The sequence below is a fragment of the Acomys minous genome (genome assembly GCF_964271855.1).
Source record: "Acomys minous genome assembly, chromosome: 6".
In the NCBI taxonomy this organism is placed as follows: Eukaryota; Metazoa; Chordata; class Mammalia; order Rodentia; family Muridae; genus Acomys; species Acomys minous.
The window spans coordinates 76961643-76985988 of NC_140487.1; the positions used below are offsets into that span (position 1 = coordinate 76961643).

The window sequence follows — 24346 nt, forward strand, 5'->3', positions numbered from 1 at the left end:
TCAGATTCATTTGGTTTCTTGTCCCCGTCTTGAGGGGTAGAAATGTAATGTAGCAACACCTTACTAGTTATGAGTATAGTGACAACCTCTCTCATTTGAAACTAAAGGCAGCTCAGAACTCTAAGAACACCTGTGTTTCTGTGCTGTCTGTGGGTCAGAAGTGTAACCAGCAGCTTATTGGCTCAGTAACTCTGCTGGTGTATTTTTAGACCTTTGTATTTAAAAATACAAGCACCTGGCTGTCACATCGGTGCTAAGTGTCAGCTGAGTGACACATTAGGCCTTCTTGCTAGCTTTTTGACACCATGCTGGCAGTCAGCTTGTTCTTTTGAGCCTGAGCTTCCTCTCCTCACCTTAGATTGAATATTGTGGGCAGTGGGGCACTTGCAGTAAACAGGACTGGTATTTTTTCTTCTCCTGTAGCCCAGACTGCCTTGACTTTAGGGTATAGACACTGGATGTCTCTGTTTACATGTGTTGAGTAGACTGACTTAAGCTCATGATGACCTGCCTGCAGTAACCCCAAGTGCTGGATTACAGGCAAAAGTATAACGTGAAAATACTATTTATTTACTTATTTATTGGTTTCTCTGTGTAGCCTTGGCTGGCCTGCAACCAGGCTGGCCTTGAACACACGGAGATCCACTTGTCTCTGCCTCTCTTGAGCTGGGATTAAAGACATGCATGGCTATCGCTTAGCCAAAAGTACTATTTTATAAAACGTTTTGCTTTGTTGCTGTTATTTTGAGAAAGGGTCTTATGTAGCCCAGGCTGTCCTGGAACTTTTTAAAGCTGAAGTTAGCCTTGAATATCAGATTCTCTTGCTTTTGCCTCCCAGCGCTGACATAAATATGGCCACCAAGCCTGCCATTGAACTCAAAATTCTTCCACCTTAGCTTCCTGAGTGCTGGGATTTTAGGGTGTATATCAGCAGACCTGTATAAATTATAACTTTTCCAGATCTATCTTTGTGCTTCAAAAATGAGCAACAACTAAAATGTATGCTGTTGACTTCAATCTGGCATTTATTTCCTTATCTATATTGTGTATTACATTATTTTACATAGTAATAGATTTTTCTTTTTCTTTTTAAATGATAATAGTGCTTTACCTGCATGTATGTATGTGCGCCCTGTGCGTTTATTCAGTACCTGCAGAGGCCAGAGAGGCCTTGGATCTTCCGGAACTGGAGAAAATGGATGGTTGTGAACTGCCATGTGGCTCCTAGAAATTGAGCCTGGGTCTTCTATAAGACTATCAACTGCTCTTAACTACTAACCCATGTCTCTACCTCATCCCATGTATTCTTGTAGCATCATTGTTTTTAGATGTTATGTTATACTTTTTGTACATTAAAAAATGAGGACCACAGCCAGGCATGGTCCCAGCACTCGGGAACTCGGGAGGCAGAGGCAGGTGGATCACTGTGAGTTCAAGGCTAGCCTGGTTACAAAGCAAGTCCAGGACAGCCAAGGCTAACAAAGAGAAAACAGGGGAAAAAAAAAAGCAGCAGACCACTTGGGTTTATTAAAAGAGCTAAGAACATCTTTGTTTGCTCCAGATTTACTGCTGGGATTTCTGTTTTTCTTTTTTGAGACAGGATATCTCACGGTGTAGCCCTTCCTCATCCCTGCATGTGTGCATGTGTGTGTGTATGCTCAGGTACAGAGAAACACAGTTGTGCTCCTTAGGTCACTGATAATTTGTATGTGTGTGTTTGTGTGTTTTGATCTGGCCAAAAACTAGCCTTTAACTTCTGATCCTCCTGTCTCCATCTTCCAAGAGCTGGGATTATGCTGGTAAATGTTTTATCAGTTGACTCTTCTGAGGTCCTGTTACACACATCGCCTGGAGTTGCCTGGGGAGTCCCAAGGAATTTTATCCAGAACTTAATAGTAATGCTATTTTATTATTTGCCCTTTGTACTTTATTGACATTTATACTCAGGGTGCAAAACCAGGGGCAGGATAAACCGCCTACCTTAATGTGCCCAAATCATGTTATCAGTTGTGTTCCACACTAGCATGTGCTGCATGTTTAGGACAGTTCTGCTGGGCCTGCTTTACAGGCATGTGGTTACAGCTGCTCGGGGTGAGCTGGTCAGGTGGGTCTTTGTGTGTTCCGTTTGGTCTATAGCCTGTCTCTCTCCACCCACCCAGAGGCGGAGGGTAGTCCAATGGTAGAACACTTAACATGCGCAATATCTTAGGTTTAATCCCTCTGTTGCTAAAAAGGAAAAGATAGACATAACTCACATATAAAGAACTCTGTGGAGTTCTTACTGTTTTTCCCCTTAAAGATGAGGAATCCTGTATCCCAGGGTGCCTATAATCTACTATGTAGCTAAGGATACTTTTCTCATCTTCCTCCTTTCGCTTCCTTAGTGGGATTAACAGCGTCACCATGGCTGGTCCATGTAGGGTTGGGGTCTAGACAAGAAAGGACAGTGCCAACTGAGCTGCATCTCACATGCATGGATGCAGTCAGTTCTCCTCCTGTCACAGAGAGATTTAACCCAGGTTGTCAGACTTGGTGGCTTTAACTGCTAAGCCACCTTTCCAACTGTCCACCTCATTTTTAAATGAGGTTCCTCACTGAGTCCAGAGTCCTAGAGCTGGGGTTACAAGTGTGCACTGCAGTGCTGGGCTGTTCTAGCTGGGTCCTGGGCATCTAGCTCAAGGCCTCATTCATACTTACCTGGTAGTCAGGCTAGCAGTTCGGTGCACTGGCTGCTCTCTTCTCAGCACCCCTGGTGCCTCAGAACCATCCATGGTTCCAGTTCCAGGGCATTCGACCCTCCCCATAACCTCCTCAGGGACCAGGTATGTGCACATGTGCAGACAAAAGACTTGTGACCATAAGTAAGTCTGTAAAAAACTTTAAGGAGTGCTGAGACCACAAAGTTGGAGAGCAACATTTAACAAATGTGTGTTGAAAGAGAAGTTGTCACTTGTGATAATGTCTAGGGTGTACTTAATTGTATCCAGCACAGCGCCAGGCAGATTAGTAGGTTCTTTATAAAGTGTATGAATCACATTGAACTTAATTATACAGCAAGTCATAAAAATACACATTGAGCCCAGAAGGAAAATTGGTGTGTAAAGATGGCAAGCGATTTTATGTTGGTAAACAATGTCAGGTTTACATCATATTTTCTAAATTCTGAGACAGTTTTTTTCCACATCTCAACATCATTGAAATTGAGATGTCTTAAAATTGGTGGTGAGTCATGATAATGCAGCTTTTTTTTCTTTCTTGGTGTGTCATAACATAATGATGTGTTGTACATGTGATGAAATACGTAGTATCATTTTGTGTGGAGAGAGGCAAAGGATTGCAGGTTGGTTCCTTAGAAACAGGTTATGTTGCGTTAGATGTTCATGTCAGGCATTACATTGACTCTGGTCAGTTGATGGTGTTTCCGTTGTTGGAGTGGTCCACTTATTAAAATAGTTACTCCAAGTCAGAAGATTAGACTTCAGTGCTAAATTGCAGGCTTTTAAAATGAAATCCTAGGAGCCAGACATGCCAGCCTGCGCCTCTAATTTTAGCACTCTGAAGACTGAGGCAGGAGGGTCAAAAGTTTGAAACTGGACTGGGCTATGTAGGAGTACTAACTAGTTGAGCCTGGGTTATGGAGTAGACACTGTCTTAGAACACTTAAGAGGCCGTGGATGTAGCTGAGTGGTGCACTTTCCTAGCCTAGCAGCAGGGAGTCCTGGGTGTGACTCCGTCATCTACAAAAAGAAGCATACTGTGTAAAATTTGTGTACATCTTGTTTTTTATGTACAAAGCTGCTTGCTTTTTTGTTTAGATTTATCATTAACATTCTTATTTCCCCCCACTTTATTATGGTTTTGTGTCATCTTTTTCTCCTCCTCCTCCCCCTCCTCCTCCTCTTCTCCCTCCCCCCCCCCCCTTTCTCCCTCCTTTTTGGTGACAGGATCCCTCTGTGGCCCTGGCTGGCCTTGAGCTCTCAGAAATCTGCCTGTCTGCCTCAAGAGTGCTTGGATTAGCCTGGTATGTTGCACACCTTTAATCCCAGCACTCAGGGAGGCATAGGCAGGCGGATCTCTGTAAATTCCAGGCAAGCCTGGTATACAAGAGAAACCAACCCTGTGTGGGGAAGGGGATATGTTTGGATAAAGGTACTTACTTGCTTATTTCAGTGTGGTTTTGTTCTGTAGCTCGGTCTGGCCTTGAACTCTTGGTCCTCCCACTTTCCCTGAGAATGCTGGGATTATAGGCGTGTGCCACACGTCATGTATTAGTTACTTAATCATTTCCATGAGTAGACCTTAGCTGACTCAGGGTTTGAGGGCATTGTGGCCTACTGTGTCAGGAAAAGCCTGGTGGTGCGCAGCTCCTTTCAAGGCAGGAGTGTGAGGCAGGCCGCTGCTTGCTTATATTTAGGGGACCAGGAAGCAGAGAGGCCCCAACATAGGACCCAGCTATAACATCCCCCCCCACCTCACCCCAAATCCCGGACCTGCTCTCCAGAGACCTACTTCTGCTAGCTAGCCCTTACCTCCTAGAAGTTTAACAGCTTCCCCAAACAGTGTTACCATCTAGGGACAAAGTTTTTAAAACATGAGCTTGTGAGGGACATTTCATGTTCTGTAGCCTTCGTTTCCTTCTTCAAATGTCTTAGTTATACCTATTTAAAATGATTTTGATCCAGCTAACATCTGATTCCAGCACTTGAGAGGCCGAACGAGGAAGATAGGGAGTGAAAAGTCAGCCTGGGTTATAGCAAGAGTTTGTTTCAAAACAAAACGAAACCAAAAAGATTAAATAGTCACAGTGACCCTTGCCTTTAGTCCCTGCTTTTCAGAAGGATTGGCATCGGAGGAGGTGGGGCTGACTTTGAACCTAGATATTCCAATCTGGGTCGTATAATGAGACTGTTTCATAAGGGGTGGGTGGTAGTGGAGAGATGACCCAATCGTTAAGAACACTTGCTGTTCTTACAGAGGACCCAAGTTCAGTTCCCAGGATGAACATCAGACACCTTACAGCTGCTGTAACTCCACCTCCAGGGGGTTTGATGTACTTTTTTTTGGCCTGTGTAGGCACCTGTACACAATGAGACCTCCCCACACACACTAAATATATTTCTTTAAAGCAAAATTAATGCACTATTACTCATTGTTTCTATTTTATGGTCATAGCATGTGAATAAGTAACATGTACTCTGCCATTTTATTTATTTTATTATTATGTAGCTCTGGCTGGCATGGAACTTCCTGTGTAGACACGGCTGCCCTGAACTTGAGATTTGCCCACCCATGCCTTTTAGTATTGGAATTAAATGTGTGTGCCACCGTTGCCTAGTTCTTTAGTGTACTTTAAACATAAGTATAATGTAGGGAGCAAGCTTTGGAAAAATTGACTCTTTGTTGTTTCTTTTGAGAAAGAGTCTTAGATTATAATCTAGTAGAACTGATTTTGTAGCCCAGGCTGGCCTTGAACTTTGGCAGTCCTTGTGTCAGTACAGACATGAGGTGCCACACCCAGAGAATGCTTCTCTAAAGGAGCTTAGTGTCATAGGGAAGAATGGGAGGTGGTTGGTGGCTTATTAGATCTGAGGATGTAAATGAGCCACTCTTTTTTTTTTTTTTTTTTTTTTTTTTTTTTTTTTGGTTTTTCGAGACAGAGTCTCTCTGTGTAGCCTTGGCTGTCCTGGACTCACTTTGTAGACCAGGCTGGCCTCGAACTCACAGCAATCTGCCTGCCTCTGCCTCCTGAGTGCTGGGATTAAAGGCGTGCGCCACCATGCCCGGCCCAAAATGAGCCACTCTTATGTCGATATGTTCTAGAATGCTGTGTGCCTGGCCAGCTTTGGGTCCTGCTGGTGGACAGGCGGAGCTTCCTTTCTGATCGGGAACAATCTGGCGTCTGCAGGCTTTCACGTCATACTGTTTGGTGTTTCTCATCAGTCAGTCAAAGAAGGACTTTGACATTCTTTTTTGTTATTTTGTTTTGTTTTGAGACAGGGTCTCACTGTGTTAGCCTTGGCTGTCTTCTTTGTAGACAAGGTTGGCTTCGAACTCACAGCAATCCGCTTGCCTCTGCCTCCTGAGTGCTGGGATTAAAGGTGTGCACCACCACCGCCCAGCTGACTTTGATATTCTTAATATTCGTGGAGGAGTATGTACCCATAGATGTTGCACCCATAGATGCCAGAATTGGGCACCAGATCTCATTGTAGATGGTTGTGAGCCACCATGTGGTTGCTAGGAATTGAACTCAGGACGTTTGGAAGAGCAGGCAGTGCTCTTAACCTCTGAGCCATCTCTCCAGGCCCCTCAACCTTTTCTAATGTGGTTCCTGCTCATTCTCTGGCTCATTGACCTTAATTCTTTCTCTGCAACCTGTCTCTATGACTGTCCTGGTAACACTGGCCTCCCCTCCCCTTTCTCCTCTTCTCATTCCCTTCCCTTCTTCTTCCTCTTCCCCTTCCCTTTCTCCCCTTCTCTCCCCCCCCCCCCCTTCTCCTGAGAGTTGGGCATATCTTATTCTGTCAAATCTTTCTCTGATTGGTCCTGTGTTCTGACACTCAATTAGACATCACTTTCAAACGTGGGTGCTTCCTTTTACAAACTAACTTTACCTTCATTGTTTAGAGATTAAAGGCGTGTACCACCATACCTAGACCTGAGCAATTCTTTACCTGAAACTTGCTTTATACTAGGCTGGGCTTGAACTCAGATCTGCTGGCCTCTGTCTGGATTAAAGGCGTGTTTGTATTCCTTCTGGATCATACAGACCTAGAAGGTCTTTGGATATGATCTCTTGTCAGAGCAGCCATGTTCTGAAATAAATTTTTGTCTTACCAGTCTTAATATTCTTTTTTTATTTGTATGCATTTACATATCAATATATGTATATGAACATGTGTGAAAGATTTTCAGACATGTATACTGGTTTTGCCTTCTATGGAAAAGAGAATTGGGAAAAAAGTCACAAATTAAATTAATGTATTACTTTTGTTTTTTCGAAACAGAGTTTCTCTTATAGTTCTAACACTGTCCTGGACTTTGTCAACCAGGCTGGCCTCTCCCTCCCAAGTGCTGGGATTACAGGTGTGGGCCACTGTGCCTACCTCCTGTAACTTAAATTTAAAAGCTTTTAATTTTTTTTATTTTTTGAGACAGGTTTCTCTGTGTAGCCTTGGCTTACCTGGAATTTGGTCTGAGCTTACTTTGAATTTTTGTTTCTTTGGTTTTTGGTTTTTCAAGACTGGATTTCTTTGTGTCCTGGAAGTAGCCTTGTAGAACTCAGATTTACTGGCCTCTGCCTTTCAAGTGCTGAGATTAAAGGTGTGTACCACCAATAATTTCTGCAGGTTTTTGTTTGTTTGTTTGCTTGGTTGGTTGGTTTTTTGTTTTTCGAGACAAGGTTTCTCTGTGTAGCCTTGGCTGTCCTAGACTGGTAGACCAGGCTGGCCTCGAACTCACAGTGATCTGCCTGCCTCTGCGTCTCGAGTACTGGGATTAAAGGTGTGCGCCACCATGCCCAACTAAGCAGTAAATTTGTCTTTGCTCTTTGTTCTGCAGCCCTTGTTTTACTTGGGAGTGGTGGTGCATTCCTATAATCCTAGTGCTTGGGAAGTATTGGCAAGGAGGATCTAGGGTTTAGTGCTGACCACTTACATAGTACTATATAAAAAGTTTCAGCCTTGGCTACAGGAGACCCTATCACAAGGTAAAGCGTGCTCGTCAGTGCTTCCGTGCCTGACCATATCAGTTATTTTAATTAGTGTTTGGGATTCTTATTCATTAGCCTAAGAGCAAAGCATTACATTTGATTCTCAAGAAATTCAATCTATCTATCATCTACTTGTCATATCTATCTATCTATCTATCTATCTATCTATCTATCTATCAATCATCTATCTATCGGTCAGGGAGGGGAGGTGGTTGTCTCAGTATTTAGGTCTAGCTAGCTGCTTCTTGTCAGAGCTCTGCCTGCTTCTGCTAGGATTAAGGATGTGTACCACCAAGCCCTGCTATTTACTATTTTTTTGAATTAATAAAAAATTTTTTTTGGAGACAGGGTTTCTCTGTGTAGCCTTGGATGTCCTGGGCTTGCTTTGTAGTCTAGGCTGGCCTCAAACTCAATGGTCCACCTGTCTTGGTGAGCCCTGCTATTTTGTTGTTGTTTTTGAGACAGTGTTTCTTTGTGTAGCCTTAGTTGTCCTGGACTCCCTGGGTAGATCAAACTGGTCTGGTCTCGAACTCACAGTGTGATCCACCTGCCTCTACCTCCAGAGTGTTGAGATTAAAGGTGTGCGCCACCAAGCCCAGCTAAGCCCTGCTATTTTTAAATGTAGGTTTTGCCTGCTTGTGTGTTTGTGTACCACATTGTGTGTACCAGCCAGATGAGGGAGTTGGATCCCTTGGGACTGTACCGCTATGAGCACTCTGGCTCCTAACCTCTGAGCCTGTACTGCATTATACCAAATACTGTATTATAGATCTTTTAACCTAAATTTGGCTTATTTTAAGTCAAGAGTCCCTAATCTGGAATTCTCATGATTGGGAGTGTTTAGGGTTTAGGATATCTTGAAATAGTTGCATAATCTAGGTAAGATATTCTGGGAAAGCAAGTCGAGTTTAAACACAAAATTTTTGTTTTCTGTACACTTTGTACAAAGTCTGAAGGCAGTGTTACAAATTCATTTTAGTAATTTTGTACCTGAAACTTTTTTTTGTTCTGTTTTGACCGGCTTTTTCTGTGTATCCCTGAATGTCTTGAACTCAGAGATCCACCTGCCTCTGTTTCTGGGATTAATGCCATGTACACTACCACTGGTCATAAACGTCTTTAATCAAATAGTGTTTAGTGTTTTTCTTTCAAACTCCTTGCAAAATCATGGTACCAAGAGAAACAAAACATGGCTTTTCCTCCCCTCTCCCCTCCCTTTCCTCTTTTGAGTCTTTTGTATCCAGCCACCACCTTCCAAGTGCTGTGTGACACTGTGTGACACAGGATTGAGACATGGCTCCTGTTCTAGGAAGCTTACATCTAGGAGGGTGAGTTAGATTTTGTAAACTTTGTTGTTTTCTTTTTCTTTTTTTTCTTCTAAAGATTATGTATATGGGGTTTTTAGTCTGCTTCTACGTCTGCACACTAGATGAAGGCATCAGATCCCGTGGCAGTATAGTAATAGCTGGTTGTGAGCTGCCATGTGGATGCTGGGAATTGAACTCAGTATCTCTGAAAGAACACCCAGTGCTCTTAACCACTAAGCCATCTCTCCAGCCTCACTTTGTCAATTTTCAGTGTCAAGTACAGAGGAGAGAGGGATACACAGTGATATATATATATATATATATATACACACACATACACACACACATAGATAATGTATGTATATATATTTATTTATAGCCTGGTATACAATGTGTATTGGGTCTCCTCAGACATCTTTTTTAAGTGGTTTAACAGATGAACATCATGGGTGTTCTCTGTTGTCAAATAGGAACAGGTATAGCTTTGTGTAGGGCTGGCAGTTTTTTGTTTTTGTTTTTGTTTTTGTTTTTCACTGTCCTGGAATCGCTTTGTAGACCACTCTAGCTTTGAACTCACAGCAGTAGCCTGCTTCTGCCTAGGATTAAAGGTGTGTGCCACCATACCCAGCTGAGTTGGCAATTCTTAAGAATTTGTGGTTTTGGAAAGTCTTTCATGAGGCTATTTTAACTTCTTTAAAAACAAAAAGGTTTTTTTTAAAAAATTGTATATGCGTTGGTGTTTTGCCTGCATGTATGTATGTATGTATGTATGTATGTATGTCTGATCCCCTCTAACTGAAGACATTTATAAGCTGCTATGTGGGTGCTGGGACTTGAACCTGAGTCTTCTGAAAGAACAGCCGGTGCTCATAACCACTGAGCCATCTCTCCAGCCCTGGCTATTTTAACTTTCTGTTGAGTAATCACTGTGGTTCTTTTCCTGAAGTTCCTATTATTTTGGTGTGGCTGTTTTGCTGGCTGTGTGTCTGTGCGCTACTTGAATGCATGCAGAAGCTAGAGGAGCGCTTGGGTCTCCGGGAGCCAAAGGTACAGTTGGTTGTGAGCCACTATGTGGGTGCTGGGAATCAACCGCCGCTGCTGTTAACCACTGATCCATCTGTCCAGCTCCTGCTGTGTTTTTAAGTTTGTTTTTCTTTGTATTTTGAGAGAGGATATGTAGACCAGGATGCCCTGAACTCCTGCCCTTGCCTTCTGAGGGCTAAGGGTTGCAGGTGCACACTATTATCCTTGGCTTGGTTGCCATGTTTAATTGAGGAAAATCCTTTGCATGTTGATTCACTTTTCTGGATCTTACAGTTAGTTGAAGTTTTACCTATATTTCCTAAATTAGATACTTTCCTTCAGGCTAACTTTAAAATACTCTTTTTACTAGTTTTTACTTAATCTGGGGAGAGTTTTCTGATGAAATCATGCTTGATATGGGAAGTGCTAAACAGAAGTATGTGCCATACTACATCCCTGCCTGGGCTTCTCAGGACCTCCAGGGACATGCAGATTTGTTTTCTTTTCTTTCTTTCTTTCTTTTTTTTCTTTTCTTTTTCTTTTTTTTTTTTTGGAGACAGAGTTTCTCTATCTTGGCTCTCCTGGACTCACTTTGTAGCCCAGGCTGGCCTCGAACTCACAGCAGTCTGCCTGCCTCTGCCTCCTGAGTGCTAGGATTAAAGACGTGTGCTTGTAGATTCTGTCAGCCTCACCCTTCACCTTCTCTAGCTTAGCATGTACACTCTTAAGCACAAATGTGCCTGTACACACATTTTGGTAGTTGGGAAGGATATTCCTGGCTAGGGGCTGGTGCTCTCTGATTTACTTCCTGCATTTAGCAGATGTTAATGCCTGTTAACACTTTGGCAGCAAAAGGGAGCTGGAGCAGTTGGATAGAAGGTGACCATTCTAAAATAAACAAAACAGCACAGTAAGTAGCGTGTGAGACTAAACAAATGGGACTCTTACAGGTGGTTTGGTCATTAGCTGTGGCCATGACCAGGGTGTGTTAAAGCAAGTGAACAGGATGTTCTGTGTACTGTGTAACCTTGAAGTCTTCTACTTCCATTTTCAGAAATGGAGTCTAAAGTAAAAAAGCTGTTTTCGTCCTCTTAGCTTTCAAAACAAAGTATGGCTTGTAAATGTGAAGTCAGTGCTACAGCCTGGAGAGAATGGCTCTGGTCCTGAATTTAGTTTTAGTGTTTTAAGGTGGTTCTTGGTGTGTGTGTGCGTGTGTATGTGTGTGTGTCCTCATTCACTTCCTTCCATTCGTTTCAGTGTGAAGGAGGGCGTAGAAAAATGTTTTGTTTTGTTTTGTTTTTAATGTGAGAAGCTGTGACTGGAAAGAGATCCAGTGGGTGGAAGCTTGCTGCTGGGTCTGGTAACCTGAGTTGGTCCTTGTGACCCACATGATAGAGGGAGAAGGCCTACTCCACACACCAACCATGTGTGCTCTCACACATGGAACCTTCCACCACAGTAAATGTAATGAAAAACACAAGATTACTAACCACTTGTACATATCTAAAAAAACCTGAAAATTTTAAGACAAATATTGGTCAAGTGTTGAAGCCAAATGTATTGGTTTCTGTGGTGGAGAAAGCTATTGTCTGGAGATTAGTTTCCTATATTTTCTTGGCATCTCTTTGTTGGGGACTGGAATGTTTTTGTGTGATAGGATCTTGTTTTGGAACCCTGGCAGGCCCTCAAACTCACTGCTGTCCTCCTGCCTCAGGTTGACAGGCATGGACCACTCACTATGTCAGGATGAATTAAATATTTTTAATGGAAGACTAAGCGAGTTAGTTATACTGCCCATTAAAACTTTGTTTCTGGGGTCCTAGAATGATGCAATTATCTGTTTAGGAGAAGAATCCAAAATTATTTAAATAAAAAAACAGATGAGAAATATGCACCATTTGAAAGTTTGAATGCACCTGAGAAAGCTCTCTCAGGCTCTGGGGGTTTTAAGGGTTTTGTTTTGTCTTTAATAATTGAATTTGATGTGAAAAGTACATTTTGGTTAAATGGACTTAGACTAGAAGAGGTCAAGGAGTGTTACTTTGTTACAGGTTGCCATAAACCTCTTTAGGCCTTGTTTCTTTTTCTTTCTTTCTTTCTTTCTTTTTTTTTCTTCTTCTTTTGGTTTTTGGTTTTTCGAAACAGGGTTTCTCTGTGTAGCCTTGGCTGTCCTGGACTTGCTTTGTAGACCAGGCTGGCCTCGAACTCACAGAGATCCTCCTGCCTCTGCCTCTCAAGTGCTGGGATTAAAGGCGTGCGCCACCACGCCCTGCCTACTTCTTGTTTCTATATCCTAACAGTTTCCAGGAAAATCCTTGCAATTCAACATCTTTATGACCGGGGTGCCAGTGAGGGTCAAGGCATCTGCATGCTGACATGCAGAATTCTTCTAAAAGATGGGCAGCTTAGTCTGGGCCACGTAGCCTGCTCTGTTTGCTTCTGCTGTAGTCACAGGTGCAAGCAAGCAGCTCTGCGGGGTTCAAGTCCCACTGCTGACCAGATGCTGTTCTTCTGCCTCTGTTCTTCCCACTGCTCCTGACTGCGTGTTCTGAGGGCCGTCCGTGGGAAGGCGTTTCTGGTAAGGCTGTGCCCGCCAACAGCGCCAGCAGTGGGATTTAGTAAATAGTTTAAAGACTGAAGCAGCAGATCAAGGACCCTTTGCCATTTGGCCAAAGAGTGGCCAGCCAATGGTGTTAGTTTGTGAAATGTGTCTCCCTCGTTCCTGTAAAGCTATACTTCAGGGAATGACAGCTCCCATAAGAGCATTCCTAGTGGTTGTGGAGGAGGTGGCTTGTCATTTCCCTATAGCTTACATTAGTGGCAGAAGGCTCTATGAATACCTCCTCTAAGGCGGACATAGTAACAGTAGCAGCTGACAAAACAGTGTGCCCTGTGCCAAGGGTGCACTTTTTAAAAAAAAAAAGTATTTGTATGGTTTCCTCAGTTCTCAGAAAGACTCTAAGAGATAACTAATGCTTTACAACTGAGAAACTAAGGCTTAGGTTAAGTAAAATTGCAGACTGGGGCAATCAGCTTAGCTGCCCAAGTCTGGAGCTTTGAGTCTAAACTAATCAATTGTGTATCATCATAGTGATCACTCTGGGCTGGGTGGCAGGGAGTGTGGCCCGTGTTACTAGGGGAGTGTCTTGGAGATAAGTTACTTTCCTAAGGCTTCTGTTGAAACCTGGATCAGTAAGTGAGGGCTTATGTTCTTCCACAGTGTACTGTGTGACCACATAGAGTACATTGATGAAACATCTGATTTACAGAGGTGTGTGTGTGTGTGTGTGTGTGTGCGCGCACACACTGTCCTGGTCACAGAGGGTTGTTTGGAAATTTGATCTGTGAAGCTAATACTTGGCGCTGGGACCCTCCTGTCTCCTGGCAGTAGGTGCTGTTCCTGTAGTCGTTCGAAGATGAGTGCCCAGTTGATACTTACCTTCTTAAGCCAGTGACCACCTGGGCTTAAGGTCTTCACTGAGTTCCGAGGGAGAAACACAAGCTTGTGTTTGTACTAGTTTGCAGATTATGTCCGTCCTTTTTTCAGTTGTTACTTCAGGCTAAGTATAAAGTATGGGAATGTGGGTAAGAACAGGGTCAGCAAAGTCAGACCTGGTTCTCCGTCCACTCTCCAGGGGTCTTGAGGTAAGGCTTTTGACCTAATTAGTAAAATGTATGGGTGTCCTCCTGGGACAGTGTGGGGCTCAAATGAAATAAACAGGCCACAGGTACTTAGAACAGTAGCTGGACACTGATGGTGTGTAGGAAATGAGGACAGTGCTGTGGTAGAGATGGATGCTTTGTTGACCAACACTGAATTGTATAAAAAGAAAAAAGAAGAACATTTAGTCTTTATTTTATAATCATGTCAATAAGTTGTCTTTTGACTTAAGTACAATGCTTTCCAGTCGTTTGGTGTGTGTTTGTTGGGGGAGATTGTTGATGCAGGCTCTTTCTACATAGTCCTGGCTGCCCCAGAACTCATTATGTAGACTAGGCTGGGAACTCCCAGATTGCTTCAGCCTCTGGAGTGCTAGGATTACAGGAGTGTGCTACCACACCTGGCCTGCAATTTTGTTTTTAACTATGTATGTGTGTACAGTGGGGGGTACATGTGCACGTGTGAAGGTCAGAGGACAGCACTGTGAAGTTGGTTCTCTCTTTGTACCTTTGTGCTTCCAGGCCTTGAACGCAGAGAGCCAGGTTCTGTGAGCAAGCATGCACTCCACCCTCTGCACTCCTCTCCCACGCGCTCTCTGCCTGCGGTATCCTTTTGATTCCTGCTAAATAGCATCTCACCTGGACTGTTGCAGCAGCCTCACAGCTTGGGGTCTCTCTGTACCTTGTCTGCTTCCTGCCAGTCTTCCGTTTTCCTTTTTGCTATCAGAGCAAACTGTTTTGGGTGCATATAACTTATCCTGTCTCTGCCTGCTTTTAAAGCTTAACTTCTGTCTCAGCCTTCAGAATGCTGAGGTTACATATGTATAGCACCACACTGTAGTCTACCCTCCCCGCCCCCCAAGACAGTCCCACTATGTAGCCCAGACTAGCCTAGAACTGGTGTGAGTTCCAGGCTGGGGTCAAACTCGTTAAAACACTCTTGTATGAGTCTCGCCAGTGCTGGGGCTGGAGGCATGAGCCAGCCATCTTTATGTAAGCTCTTGAAGATGACTTTGAACTCCTCATCCCCCTGTCTCCACTTCCAGGGCATGCCACTACCATGTCATACCATGCCAGTTCTACAATTATTTTTGTACACACACAGTTCTTCCATTTCCAAGTCATTTGCCCCTGACCTTTTATCCTTGCTCCTTATATTACGTAATTGTTTTGATCTTTCTTTCTTTGTCTTCCCTTCTGAGAGAGAAGGGCTTTATTTGCAATGAGGTTCCAGTGATAAAAGCATTAGTGTCTCAGTTTAACTCTGAGTGCATGGTTTTCTAGCAGACATTGATATGGATGAGGATTATTACCTCAAAATAATAGTACATGTCACATACAAGTTAGTTAAATTGACTATTGACTATTTTGTTTTGTTTGGGTTTTTTGAGACAGGGTTTTTCTGTGTAATAGCCCTAGGTGTCCTGGAACTCTCTCTGTAGATCAGCCTGGCCTGAACCCACAGAGATGCGCCTGCCTCCGCCTCCTGAGTGCTGGGATTAAAGGCGTGTACCACCATGCTCGATAGTTAAATTAACTTTTATTCTTGGGAAATTATATTCTGCTTTCTGAGTAAGGAACTTAACTTTTGTAACGAGATTGTTAGCAAAGGGCTGGCAGAATCAGATCCACTGTAGCCTGCACCCCAGCAGTGCTCTAATATGGGATACATTGGCCCTTGAAAGTCTCTTGGTAGTTCTGAGATTGGGTTTGTGTAGACAGTTAGCTGGAGCTTCCGAGAAGAAACTCTTTATTCTTCAGTGATCACCTCATAATCTACATAACAAATGAGCTCTTTTGTTTTAGAAGTGTTGGGGGAAAGCAGAAGTAGTTCTGAAATTGAAACTGTTAAGACAGAGTTGATCTTTTCACAGGAGGTTTCCTCCAGAAAGCCTTCTGGACTCCACTGCAGTGCAGCTGGTTTGAGAGAGGAAAACACATTCCAGCAATAGGCCCATGTAATGTCCTTTTGTTGTTCTGTTTTGAGACAGGGTCTATGTAGCCCTAGCTGTCCTGGAACTCGATGTTTAGACCAGAACCACCTGCCCTCTGCCTCCCTAGGGATTAAAGGTGTGTGCCACCACACTGGGCTACTATACAATTTACTTTTAATGAAGAGAAAGGAGGCAATTTTGGACATAATCCTCGTTGGTTGTTATCAACTCTAGAAAATTGATATACCAGCTAGAGACCTTGGTTGAGAGACAACAGTTTCTGTCTTATTGGCATTTTTTTCCTTGTCTGCTTTTTTTTTTTTTTAAACCTTTCTGTTTGTTTAATTTTAATTAATTTATTTTGAGACAGATTCTCACTGTATTACTGGACTGGCCTGAAACTTGCTTTGTAGACCAGGCTGGCTTTGAATTCACAGAGAACTGCCTGCATCTGCCTCCTGATTTCTGGGATTAAAGACATGTTACCACACTTAATTAGTTCTGAAAACTATAAAATGTTAGGATTTACATCTTACATTTAAAATTTTTTAAATTCTTTGTGTATGGATGTTTTGTCTACATATATTTGCCTTTGGATCCTATCTATGGACCTGGTGCCCTAAAATCCAGAAGGCATTTTTGTCCACTGGGACTGTAGTTACAAACTATTGTAGGCTGCCATGTGGATGACTGGAGTTGAAACAGGTCCTTTGGAATAGCAGCCAGTGCTATGTACCACTGAGCCATCTCTACAGCCTCCATCTCACTTTTTTTAGGGGGGGTAACCATCTACTGATGGTAAAAAGAACAGTCTCATTTTCTGGAGTTAGAAGACACTGTCAAAGGACCTTTTCATTTAGTGCATTTTTCTCTTCCTCTTCTTCCTCCTCCTCCTGCTCCTCTTTTGTTGTTGTTTGTTTGTTGAGACAGGGCCTCTTTGTGATAGCCTTGGCTGTCCTGGACTCGCTTTGTAGACCAGGCTGGCCTCGAACTCACAGCAATCTGCCTGCCTCTGCCTCTCGAGTGCTGGGATTAAAGACATGAGCCACCACGCCTAGTCATTTAGTGCATTTTCATGCTGGGCTTTGTACAGTAGTAACTTGAGCTTTGTGTAAATAATGACCAGCTGCCCTTGAGCAAGTGAAACCCTGGTTTGTAGTGTTTGCTGATTTCTAAAGTGTAAATACTGTACTGGGGCAGGCTTGTCTATAGTGTGACAATGGGACGAGATGAATAGAGTCATCTGATTTGACTTAATCTCAGCTAGGTTGTAGGTATTGAACTTGGGGCTTTAATTTTGGCAACAAGTATCTTTACCTACTGAGCTGTTGTACCTTTTGCCATGTATACAACGTGCTGTCTGCATATACACCTGCCTGTCAGAAGAGAGCACGAGATCTCATTATAAATGGTTATGAGCCACCATGTGGTTGCTGGAAATTAAACTGAGGACCTTTGGGAGAACCATCCAGTGCGCTTAACCTCTGAGCCACCCCTCCAGCCCCAGGAAACAATTTTTTAATAAATATTCTTCCCCAGAATTAAAAGTCCCCAGTTTGAAGGTGTAGTCTGGGTGGTCAAGTGTCTCTTATCTTACCCTTCAGAGACTTGAGATTTAAAGCCGTAAGTGGAGTCTGTGTCCCAGCTCCTCTTGCTGAATTTTATGATTCCCAGATAATGCAAGGAAAGTAGCTGTTATCCTTGGTTTGTCTGTACTGCCTGCTGTATCGGTCAGGTCTACTTCCAGACAGTTTTCTACATCCTGAGCTCACGCTAACTGCCCTTTGTTGCCCTTATCTCCTGCCTAAGTGTGTAATTTGAACTAAGAGCAAGGTAATTTCTTTGGCCTCAGATGAACTAAACCCACAAATCTGAAAGTTAAAATTGGAAAGCCAGTATTTGTCAGTGTGGACAGGTGTCTTGTGTCTGGGGGTGGACATAACAGGGAGTCAGATGCCACAACCTGAAGGTTATTTGAGAAAGAGCTGGCATAGAAGCTGCATAAAATGGCTTTACTCATCTGCTGCTGGGACCAGCACCCTGTCTTTGTCTGGGGGTCTCAGTGGCCCCCGGACTTTTCTTTTGTTGTTTATAGAGTTCTTTTCCTGCCAGACATCTTGTTTCTTGGCATGTATGAGTACACTTGAGCTGACTGTACTTGAGCCTTGCTATGTAGGAAACTACACTTTGACTTTCAGGTGGTAGCCCTGCTAGTGTTTCCTGGTGGGCTTCTCTCATGAGTACTGTTTTCTCTGTCTAGTCTGCCTTCACCTAAGATTGTTTTTTTCTGGTTTCAAAGGGTAAGAATGTCCCCTGATTTCCTCTTTACTTTGTTCCTGAAAAGTGTCCCTCTCCTCCCAGACATTGTGTGTTGGTTTCCATTTTAGTGCTCAGAAGCTATCTTCCTTCGTACGTAAGGAATGCCAGGTTACTCGGCATCAGCACTGCTTGAGAACTTCCCTTGCTTCCTTGGCCTCCTGGGCTGGGATGAGCGTGTGAGTGCATGCCTACCACTTATTTTCCACTGACACTCTCTAGCAAAATGCATCTATTCTCATTGTCCATTTAGTCAGTTTTTCTTTAGTTCCCATGTAGGGCCGGCACTCTGCCTTGTGCCTGGAATAAAGAATGGATTGGTAGGTTTCTTCCCCTTTAAAACCTTAATTTTATTGATGGCAAAAGAGAATGTAATCAAGAAAACAAAAAAAAAAAAACCATGCCCATATGGCCACTAAGAAATGGACATGAAGGGCTGGGTGTGGTGGCGCACGCCTGTAATCCCTGCACTTGAGAGGCAGAGGCAGGCGGATCACTGAGTTCTAGTCCTGCCTGGTTTACAAAGCGAGTCCAGGGCAGCCAGGGCTACACAGAGAAACTCTGTCTCAAAAGGAAAAGAAGAAAAAAAATGAATGGACATAAGGCCTGGGCAGAAGGTAATTTGGGAGCTATGATCGTCTGCCACAACAAAAAGAGAATCACCAGACATGGTTTATTTGGATGTGTACTTAGGTGCCCAGGGGGGTCTGTGAGGAAGTGGCATCTAAGACAACAGGTAAGAAGGATGAGACGCAGCAGCTGTCTGTAGAAATGGGCAGGAGAGTCCCTGAGGAGGATGAGGCTTGTTGTATTTCAGAAAATGAAAGAGCACAAGCAAAGCTGAAAGAGGCAAAGGGAGAATGTGGCCTTCCTTCTGTGTCAGTCTGTGTGGGCTGGGTGAGTGAATCTAGATGTGAGTCCTATAGGTTAAGATCTGGTTGGCTCGTACTGTTAGTATTTGGGTTTCTAAATGTATACGTTTGCATTTTCCTGTCTGAAATGTTAGTAATAAAAAATGACTGAAAGCTACAGTTCTATCTTAAAATTTCAGGAAAATCATAGGAAAGAATTAAGATAAAGCCTAAGAACGCTTAATGTAGTGAGGTTACTTACTTGCATTCCAAGGAGACAATCAGCTGTAGTGTGCTGTGTCCTGCCTCCTCTGCCCCAGCCTCCTTGACTGCTGAGATCATGGCTTGAGCAGTTTGTGCTCTACTCTCTGATTAAATGTCTCTGTGGCACCCAAACCTATATAACCTTACACGTTCCTAATAAACAGGAAAGGCAGTCACCTTTTCTATGCTCAGTCTTCCTCCTATGTGTACACCCACTCTTGTGTATGTGTTTTCTCCAGATTTACTACATAATTTTGGGTTTCCCCCCTGAATTATTAAGTATCTTTTGTGAGCAACTTGTTTCCTGCCTGTACCGCCTAACAATTTGCCCTTATGTACTGTTACGTGCATATTTAAATCTCAAACCTCTGTTGCATACTAAGCTATATCATAATTATACCAGGCAGTTGGTTTCTTGCTGTGTTAATCACCTCTGCTGGTCTGGAGCAGCTAGTCCTGACCAGTCTCCTGGCAAGCCACACCAGCACCACCAGCACCTGTTACTTATATGGTGCCGAAAATAGCCCTACAGCACCCTTGTATCACGTTCCGTGTCTAGTTACAGTGTCCTTCATGTCACAGCTCTTGACTTTCCAGGGTTTTGTGCTCATTTATTGGAGTGATTTCTGGTAAAATACTCCTTTTTAGATTTTATTATTGTGGGTATTGAGTAGTCACTTTGTGGAGTTGGTTTTCCCCTTGCATGTTTATGTAGGTTCCAGGTATTGAACTCAGACCTCTGTGCTTGTGCTGTACACACTTTTACCTGCTTACACCATTTTACCACCCTAGATATTTATTTCTTTTTAAAGTGTGTTGTGTCTATCTGTCTATGAGTGAATGTCATGTGTATTTGGGTACCCTCAGAAGACTGAAGAGGGAAGTCAAATTCCTTGGAGCTGGAGCCATAGGACATGACTGCCGGAACTAAACTTGGATATTCTGGAAGAGTAGCAAGGGCCCAAGCACTGCTGTAGGCCAGGATCGCCTTGTGTTCTATCTAGCCCTGGACTAATGATCATCCTGTTTCTGCTTCTGTAATGCTGTGGTTACATACAGGCAGCACCATGTGTGGTCTGTGTGATGCTGGGAATTGAACTCAGGATTCATACATGCTACACCAGCATTGTCACCAACAAGCTACATTGCCCATCCCTGTAAAATACTTCTTTTTTTTTCTTTATTTTCACTGTGGATTTTAAAAATAGAATCAATGATAATAGTCCATAGTCGTCGTCATCGTCTTCTTCTTCTTTTTAAGACAGGGCTTCTCTGTGTAGCCTTGATGTCCTGGACTCCCTTTGTAGACCAAGGTGGCCTCGAACTCAGAGTGATTCACCTGCCTCTGCCTCCTGAGTGCTGGGATTAAAGACGTGTGCCACCACACTCAGCCGTCTTCCTTTTTTTTTTTTAACCCTAATCATAAATATAAATAAGACAGCTTCAAATATTGATTTATTTACTAGTGTATATATGTGTAGGTATATGCATTCATGGCCAGTGTGTGGAGGTCAGAGGAAACTTGGCAGGACCCAGCTGTCATTCCATAATGTGGGTTCTGAGACTGAACTCCGATCATTAGTCTTGGTGGCTAAGCCATCTCACTGGTTGTCTTCCTAGATTTTATTTTGAGGCAGTGTCTCACTAAGTTGCCCAGGTTGGCCTTGAACTGACACTAGGCCTTGCATTCAGAAGCTGTGACCTCTAGAGTACCTGGAGCAATGAGCCTGCACTACCAGGCCGGGCTCCAGTGGGTTTTAAGCAGACTTTCATTCAAGAAGAAGCTGCTGTTTACCACATCACTTTAGACATTTTAAAAAATAGAACTATTTCCTCTTATAAGTCTTCTGTTTTAGAACATAGTGTTCTCTAATTGGTAGATCACATTTAACATACAGCTAGTATGTTCGTTTGTACTTTGCTTTCTTCAAATTAGTATTTTGATAGTGAATGATTGTGAACCTATCACTTTCTGTGCGTGCTGCTTTAAACAGGCTTAAGTGTGGGCTGTCCTCTGATCCCTTTTCATTTTCTTTTTTGTTTGTTTATTTTTTTGAGACAAAGTTTTTCTGTGTAGCCTTGGCTGTCCTGGACTCACTTGTAGACCATGCTGGCCTTGAACTCACGGTGATCCACCTGCTTCTGCCTCCCTAGTGCTGGAATTAAAGGTGTGTGCCACTACATCCAGCCCCTTTTACTGTTTATGAAATCAGTTTTGAATTGCAGCCTAATGCCTCTTAATAATTGACACCTGCAGCCAGCACTCAGGGAGGTTGAGAAAGGAGTTCAAGGCCAGTGTAGTCCATGAATCGAGTCCAGGACAGCCAAGGCTACATAGAGAAACCCTGTCTTGAAAAATCAAATAAATAAAATAAAACCAACAAGAACAAAAAATACTGACACCTGCCAGGCCTAGTGAACATGGAGTGGTAAAGGGAACAGCAGGGGTCAGCCACTCATGTTTTGGGAAACAACTAGCAGGCATGTTTAACTGGCATTTGGGCCACACCAATCCCAACATAGCTGTGAATGTGGCCCGAACTGTTTGCAGATGACAACAGACATTACAGTGTTTTGAAAGATTGGATAACCTGATAGGGAACAAAGCCATCTTTTCTGTGGTCAGATCTTCCAGAAAAGCAATTTCTAGCCTACTAGTCATACAACTAATGGGGAATTGCTGACCTCCTGACACCCACTCTAATAATTAGCCAGTCTAGTGAAAGAAAGGACAGGAAGGAGAGCCAGCCACAAGTCTTAGGTAGCTTCATGACCTGAGGGTGTGCTCAGGGTCCTACAGAGAGACGACTGCACATCTAAGATCTTTCTCTTCAATATCTGTGATCCATTGTTGTTCACACTTTGATAATGTTGAATGGGTAGCAGTACTTACTATTTATTGGGTTTTTAAAATTTATTTGTTTATTTATTCTTAATTCAGCACCTTAGACCACTTAGCCATGCCAGCTTTATTCTTTCCCACTACTTCAAAAAATGTCAAAGAAAATATTTCTTTGTAGACATGTCACTGCTTTCTATACATGATTCACATATGTCTTGATTATAGTGTTTGAGTAATGTTTTTTTTTCAACATTTAGCTTAATTCTGTCTTCAGAGATTGAGTTGGTACTAATATCTACATGTCAGATATAACATAAAAACTGGTCTGTCTTCTCTCTTAAGGTTAATGTGATTTGTAGTCAGATGGGTGGTGGTTTAAAAGGAAGTAATGTTCAAGATTTATTAATTAAAGCCAGGCGTGGTGGCACATGCCTTTAATCCCAGCACTTGGGAGGCAGTGGTAGGTAAATCTCTTGTGAGCTTGAGGCCAGCCTGGTCTACAAAGTGAGTCTGGACAGCCAGGGCTACACAGAGGAAGCCCTGTCTTGAAAATCGGGGGGGGGGGGGGGGGGATTAATAGTGGCATTCCTGTAGTCACAGCACTAGAATGGCTAAGATGGTTGGATCATGAGTTTGAAGCCAGACAGTGCTCTGCCTTGCAGACGTACACCTGCAGGTCAGAAGAGGGGATTAGATCACATGATAGATGGCTGTGAGCCAGCATGTCATTGCTGGGAATTGAACTCAGGACCTCAGGAAGAGCAGTCCCTGCTCTTAACCTCTGAGCCATCTCTCCAGCCCGCCAGACAGAGTTTAAAAGGGAGACTCTTATCTTAAATATATAAAGCAGTCAAACACAAAGAAGCTGGGAGATTGTAGAATTGGGTGTGGGGTAATGCACACCTATAATCCCAGTACTTAATGCTGATTCAGAAGAGGGAAAGTTCATGGGCTACATGCCAGGCTGGGCTGTTCATAGAAGACGCTACCTGGAAAGAAAAGAAAAGAAAAGAAAAATTTTAGAAAGAAGTGTTGAAATTTGTTTTTTGTGGGGTTTTTTTTGTTTTAACTTTAAAATCTGGATGTGTTAATTCCCACCTGTAACTTAGAAGGCTCAGGGTCATCCTTGGCTGCATGAGTTTGAGAACGACCTGGGTTATATGAAACCCGTTTAAAACAAAACAAAAAGCTGGAAGATGGGCTGGGTGTGACAGCCCAAGAGGGTATCCCAGCACTTGAGAGGCAGAGGCTGGCATATCGCAAGGCCAACTTGGTCTTCATAGCAAGCTCCAGACTAGCCAGGGCTATAGAGTGAGACCCTGTCTCTATAAAAGTTAAAAAAAAAAAAAAAAGACAAAAAAATGTTGTTGTTGTTTTATGTTTCAGTATATTTTGGTTTTTTAAGACAGGGTTTCCCTGTGTAGCCTCTACAGGCTGGCCTTGACCTCACAGTGACCCACCTGCCTCTGCCTCCCAAATGTGTTGTTGTTGGTTTTAGATGACATTTTAGCAACATTAGAGCTTGCCAGTGCTTGTGCCCTGCTCAGTCAACTTTAGAGTACGAAGCCTGTCCTTCTTGCGCCACTGTCAGGTTGACGTCTTGAGGGCTCCCCTCTTGGCTTTGCGTGTTTGCTGTCCTTTCCCTGTTCTGCTCGCCACCACTGTGCGTCTCTGTAAAGCACACGGGTGAGAACTGTGCATGGAAATAACTGCATCCCCGCTTGCTTCTGTATCAGGAGCCTCGAGGCCCCCACCATCTGCTCTCTCATTTCCCTCATCCCAATAAAGCTTTATTATTCTCTATGACCTATCTTAAGTTTTTGCTGTATTTTTATTATTTTAAATTTAATCTTAATTTTAAAATGAAATTATTTTATTATTTTCTTTTATGGGACAGATTTCAGACTTACTGTGTAGCTGAGAATGACCTTTCATTCTGTTCTTTCTGCCTCTCAAATGCTGGGATTGTAAGTGTATCTTTAAATGTTTGTTCCTACCTCTTCGTGTCCAAACAACATTGTTTTTGAGACATTGTGTACACTTAAGCTTGATGCCCCTGTGCATGTATGTAGTATCTTTCTGTGCGTGTGTGCCCATCATGGTGTTTGTGTGAAGGTCAAAGGGCAACTTACAGGATCCATTCTCTCTATAATAGGTGTCAGAGATCAAAGCCAAGGCCATCAGGTTGGTGGCAAGCACCATTGCCTCCTCAGCCATCTTGCTGGCCTTAGTCTGACTCCAAATTCTAGTTGTGTTTTTGCTTTTACTATTTTTTGTTTGGGTTTTAATATTTGGTCTTTAAAATTGCATCTCATAATTTAGCCCAGGCTTGCTTTCTGGAGCTCACACTGCAGCTAAAATTCATCTGTTCTCCTGCCTTATCTTTCTTGAGTGCAGGATTACAGGTGTGAGTCACCATGCCTGGACTGTATTTTCTT

The 24346-nt window shown here is 43.1% G+C and overlaps 1 protein-coding gene across 3 annotated transcripts in view; it reads left to right on the forward strand.

Annotated features, from left to right (window-relative positions):
- UBE2H (ubiquitin conjugating enzyme E2 H) overlaps positions 1-24346 on the forward strand; it is an 89932-nt gene that overhangs the window by 18452 nt on the left and 47134 nt on the right. Inside the window, exon 1 of one of the 3 annotated variants that reach the window (XM_084786407.1) lies at positions 14172-14306. The exons of the other annotated variants lie outside the window; for them this stretch is intronic. Within the exon in view, the coding sequence (XP_084642533.1) occupies positions 14260-14306 (47 nt within the window). The 5' untranslated portion in view covers positions 14172-14259. Of the gene's footprint in view, positions 1-14171; positions 14307-24346 lie in introns of those variants that run through there. 3 annotated transcript variants of the gene reach the window in all.